The sequence below is a fragment of the Rhagoletis pomonella genome, unplaced genomic scaffold, assembly GCF_013731165.1.
Source record: "Rhagoletis pomonella isolate Grant_MI unplaced genomic scaffold, Rhpom_1.0 Rhpom_scaffold_00008, whole genome shotgun sequence".
In the NCBI taxonomy this organism is placed as follows: domain Eukaryota; kingdom Metazoa; phylum Arthropoda; class Insecta; order Diptera; family Tephritidae; genus Rhagoletis; species Rhagoletis pomonella.
In genome coordinates, this window is record NW_023458562.1 from 9,812,693 (window position 1) to 9,818,137 (window position 5,445).

A 5,445-nucleotide genomic window follows, 5' to 3' on the forward strand; every position below is an offset into this window, starting at 1 on the left:
AAGTGCTGAGATACACACATATCTATGTACATATGTGCGTCCGACCCCACATCCCGGCCCCGTTGAAAGTATGTGGCAACTTTCAAGATACTGGTAACAAAGCCAACTTGTGTATGGGTCGGCGAATTACTCCTCTTGCGGTACGAACATCAGCAACGCGTACACGGTCGTCCTTACCAGGTATAACTGATTCGATACGACCCAGCACCCAACATTGAGGTGGTAAGTTATCATCATGCACGAAAACCATTTGGCCTACGGTTACTTTAGTTGACGACTTGGTCCAGTTGTTACGCACCTGAAGCTCATTTATGTATTCCTGTGACCAGCGACGCCAAAGCTGTTGTTTAATCGAGCTTACTCGTCGCCAATGTTCTGAAAGATCCAACTCCACGACTGGGGTTTCAGGCATTGCACGCATTGCATCTCCGATTAGGAAATGGCCTGGTGTGAGTGCAGCCAGGTCATTCGGGTCCGACGAGAGCGGAGACAAGGGACGGGAGTTTAAAATCGCCTCTATTTCTGCAGTTACAGTGGTTAGCTCTTCGAATGTGAGTCGGGCATTCATTAAAGTACGGTTGAGCAACCCCTTGACACTCTTGACTGCTGACTCCCACAGGTCGCCAAAATGGGGGGCCCTGGGAGGGATGAAATGAAATTTTATGAACTCATTTAAACAAAATTTATTGATGGAGTGGATCGTTTCTTCATTGAATAAAAATTGCTTGAGTGCCTACAATTTGTTGTTGGCTCCTTTGAAGTTGGTAGCATTATCACAAAAGATGTCGGACGGAAGTCCGCGTCTGGCTACCAAGCACTTCAAGGCCGCAATGAAGGCTTCGGTTGACAAATCGGACACCACTTCAACATGCACCGCCTTCGTGGCAAAACATATAAAGATGGCGATATAGCTTTTGTAAGGCACTTTTCCGCGGATACGTAGGTACGTGTTAACCGGGCCACGAAAATCCACACCGCATCTTGAGAATGGTCTCGATGGCGTAAGGCGCTCGACAGGTAGGTGACCCATTATTTGTCTCTCCAGGGTTGGTCGATAGCGAACACAGTGAACACATGAGCGAACGACCCGCCGTGCTACTTCTCGTGCATTGGCAATCCAGAATCGTAGACGGATAAGGCCAACTAATGCCTTTGGGCCCGCATGGTAGTTCTGCCTGTGAACAAATTGTACATATCGTCGAACAAATTCATCTTTACCTGGGAGTAATATCGGATGTTTCTGGGTGTATTGAACGTTTGCCAACTCCAAGCGACCTCCAACCTTAAGCAGCATAAATCCTTCAGTTACCTGTAAAAAGGGATTTAAAAATTTAAGGTGGCCGCTGACCTCTCTTCCTTTGCGAAGTGCTTGGATGTCATCGGTGAAGTATTTGGTCTGCAAATTCCAAATAATACAATGCATGGCACGTAGTAGTTCTTGTGGCGAGGGAGATGGTGTATCGAAAGAACACAATTTTCTGCTTATGTAACTAAAACGAAGCATCCAGGCTACGATTAGCAAACAACGGCTATGCGAGCTGATGTTGTAGATAACTTCGAGTATATAGTTGGTAACGCTAGTAACAGCAAATGCCGATTTGCGTTTTTCCGAATCAACAATATTTTGGTCAATATCACCCGGCCTTTGTGTTGGCCACTCGTCTTGGTGTTGTAGCAAATAAGCAGGTCCTGCTCGAACCACATAGACTGATTTAGCTCATCCACCGAACATCCCCTTGATAATAGGTCGGCGGGGTTACAGCGCGTTGGAACATATTTCCAATGACAGCTGGAAGTTTGCTCCTGTATTTCAGATATTCGGTTTCCGACGAACGTGGTCAGTGTGGCGGAGTGTTGCTGAATCCAGAATAGCACGATTTGCGAGTCACTCCACAAGAACTTCGAATACTTGTGGTCAGCAAAGTTCACTTCGATTTTGGCAAAAAGTTGTGCCAGCAAATGGGCGCCGCACAATTCCAATTTCGGAAGCGATAGTTTTCTAGTTGGTGCAACTCTTGATTTCGATGTAACTAGATTCACCTTAACCTTACCATCAGCGCTGACCGTACGTGCGTAGATGCAACATCCATAGGCCCTGATGGATGCATCGCAGAAACCGTGCAACTGAAGGCTCCCAGCATTTGGTTGTAGGCAAAATCGTGGTATCTTAAGCAGCTCCAACGACGAAAGTGATGAGAGAAACGAAATCCATGCAGTGTGGATATTATGTCGAACTGACTCATCCCACTGCAGTCTAAGTAGCCACAGTTCTTGCAGAATAATTTTTGCTACTATGATGACAGGTGACACTAATCCCAACGGATCGAATAGAGATGAAGCCACTGACAGTATTGAACGTTTAGAGACAACGTTAAATGTCTGCTTAGGCACAAGTGAAAACATAAAAACGTCTTCTTGTTCATTCCATCTTAACCCCAGAGTGCTAGTTATAGCTTTGTCGTCCAGATTTAGCTCTTTGATGGTGCAATCATCGACAAACTCGATGTAGTTTGAATGCCATTTTGCAAGTTGAAATCTACCACGACGAAGTACTTCGGTAACTTCTGTTTTGATTTCACGAAGAGTATCAATAGTATTTGCTCCACAAATGAAGTCATCTACATAAAAGCACGATTTTATGGCCTCGGCACCGATTTTAAACTTATCCAAGTATTGATCAGCCAAATATGACATACTACGTATGGCAAGATATGGAGCAGCAGCGGTCCCGTAAGTGACTGTATTGAGTTCATAAGTGCAAAGCGGTTCATTGGGTGTATTTCTCCAGAGTACATACTGAAACTGCCGGTCCTTATCATCAACAACAACCTGTCTGAACATTTTGACAATATCGGCAGTAATCGCGTAGCGATACAATCGAAAACGAAACAGAAGCGTGTATAGCTCGAGCTGTATGGTTGGTCCGACCATCAATAAGTCGTTAAGTGACTACTGTGACGTAGTCTGGCAGGAGGCATCGAAGACAACCCGTAACTTTGTCGACGTACTGTTTGGCTTAAATACACAGTGGAGGGGTATATAAAAATGAGGCACATTCATCTTCGGCGTACTCACCAAGCTCATATGGCCCAAACGTTGGAACTCTACCATGAAGTCTATGTATTGTCGCTTAATATCTGGTGTGCGGCTCAAGCGACGTTCAAGAGCTTCAAAGCGTCTGCGGGCGGTTTCATATGACCGACCTAGCAAACAAGGATTATCCTTGAATGGAAGACGAACTACAATTCGACCATCGTTTTGTCGGCGAACCGTGGTGATGAAGATTTCCTCACATTTGCGTTGCTCTGGAGTGTAGGTATCAGCTGGTGTCCTAACATCTTCGATACGCCATAGGCGCTCTACGTTCTGGTTTATGGATTCGTCCAGTGATAGTGCATAGCTGTGCGGTGTTGTAGATCTTGCATCACAACGACCGGAAACAACCCATCCCAGGAGGGTCTTCTGCAGCACAGGCAAATTAGGACCAAGTTTTACTTGCCCAACAGATAGGATATCAAAAAATGCTTCGGTTCCAAGGAGTAGGTCAATGCGGCGCGACTTGTTGAAGTTTTCGTCAGCCAATTGCGTATTCTTGGGTAGATTCCATGATGAAATGTCGATTTCCGATTTTGGATGATAGGCAATGTGCGATGTGACACAGAAATCGAGTGGCAATTCCAATTCGACAAAGCGTGATTTGATTGTGGTAGACGTGCGATGCTTAACCTGAGTTTGCGACTCCCCAATGCTGCGAATTTCCAAGTTGCTTCTCTTACGGCGTAAACGAAGTGTTTGTGCGAACTCATCAGATATAAAATTTACCTGGGAGCAGGAGTCCAGTAGAGCGCGGCCAATTGTGTAACGACCTGTAGCATCCTTAACCTGTACCAACGCAGTGGATAGTATAATTCGATTCAAACAAGTGTCCGTGTGTGTATGAACAACGGCATCTGAACTCTGCTGTATCATCGTTATGGGCTGTGATGCCACCGGAGAAGCTGTGTTATTAGCATCACGATGTAACAGCGTGTGATGTGGACGAGTGCACGTTCGGCATCTGTGCCTTGAGGGACACTTCGCAGCCTGATGACCTTTACCGAGACAGTTAATGCAGAGCCCCAAACGTTTTGCAGTATCGTAGCGTTCATTAAGCGTATTTCCAATAAGTTGAGGGCACCTAAAGGTTCTGTGTTCGGTATTTGAGCAAACGTGACAGGCTTGTGGTGTACAGTTGAAGGTCAACCCTTGTCGTTGCGGTTTTTGGTTGCGTGGTTTACTCACTGATTGTTGACTCATCGTAGCATCCATGCTGGGCTTACCTATAGATTCTAGGTATTGGCAACGTCGTTCAACGACGCTAATGCAAGATGTCCATGTCGGAAAATCTCGGAAGTCTAAAAACTCATTCCATTTCTTCCTGGTGTCCTGATCGACTTTGTCCATCACTATCGAGATGAGCATAGCCTGAGCAATTTGCGACTCAGAACCCAGTGACAGTAACGAGTTGTACAGGGCTGATGCATTGTCAATGAGACTACGCAGATGTTGCGCATTCGATTTGGAAACATTCGGCAAGCTGAATAAGGAATTTATATTATCCAAAAAGACGAGCGTGGGGTTGTCATAGCGAGCTTTAAGACGTTCGAGCGCTTTCGGATAATTTTCAGAAGAGATCTGAAATGCCTTCACAGTTTCTAAGGCCGCTCCCTTCAAACAATTAAGCAGTTGGTTGAACTTCTCGATAGAAGACAAGCTAGGTTGACTATCAATGACTTGCTTAAATGACGTTACGAAGTTTTTGTAGTCGGAGTACTTGCCATCAAACGTAGGAAGTGCCAGTCGTGGTAGCTTCATGGATGTTGAATGAGAAACGCAGGGCGAAGCATCGGCCACGGTTGTATTGTGGGCGTCCGCGCCCAATTGCTCTTTAATGCAAACCTTAATAGCGACGTATGTGTCTTCGATTTCACTTCTGGTGTCCCGCTGGGCTTCGTCTGGATCCATCTTCTCCATTTCGGTCTGCACTGTCATTACCTGCTTGAAGTAGGCTTCTAAAATAGACAAACGACAGTTTAGTTCAGCTGACGAGACTCCAAGTTTTGTATCAACTGTGCTGCGAATGCGGGTTATGTTCCGACGGACGCTGCTGCTTAAGAGCTTCTAAGTTGGCCATATTGGTGATGCAAATTAAGAATTAATTGTGGTTTGATTTTAATACATAAGTTCCGCAACTCGAAAATCAGCTGCTGTATAATTCGTGGCGAATAAACGTTCTTATGCAGAAGTGCTAACTGCATGAAGACCCTCAATGTATGTATGTAAAACACTGCTATGTTTTTGTGCCTTAGTACAAAGGAATGTAGCGGTAGGCTATGGCCAAATTGAACAACGTGTGATGCGACGATGTACAAATGTGTATGGTTTCTATGCGAAATATTTGCCCTA

The 5,445-nt window shown here is 45.3% G+C and overlaps 1 protein-coding gene across 1 annotated transcript; it reads right to left on the bottom strand.

Annotated features, from left to right (window-relative positions):
• Window positions 1-2,949: 2,949 nt before the first annotated feature.
• On the bottom strand, window positions 2,950-5,013 carry LOC118745065. Its single transcript, XM_036478601.1, has 2 exons — window positions 3,076-5,013; window positions 2,950-3,015 (listed from the first exon to the last, which is right to left on the bottom strand). The coding sequence occupies exons 1-2, from the start codon at window positions 5,011-5,013 to the stop codon at window positions 2,950-2,952; spliced, it is 2,004 nt and encodes a 667-aa protein (XP_036334494.1).
• Between the last annotated feature and the right edge of the window lie 432 nt (window positions 5,014-5,445).

Bases quoted from the DNA above. Each gene is read 5' to 3' on its own strand.
- LOC118745065 (XM_036478601.1), bottom strand. From the start codon at position 5,013: ATGGAGAAGATGGATCCAGACGAAGCCCAGCGGGACACCAGAAGTGAA. The intron at 3,016-3,075 runs GTGAGTACGCCG...TGTGTATTTAAG, and splicing joins GTTTGGGCCATATGAGCTTG to CCAAACAGTACGTCGACAAA.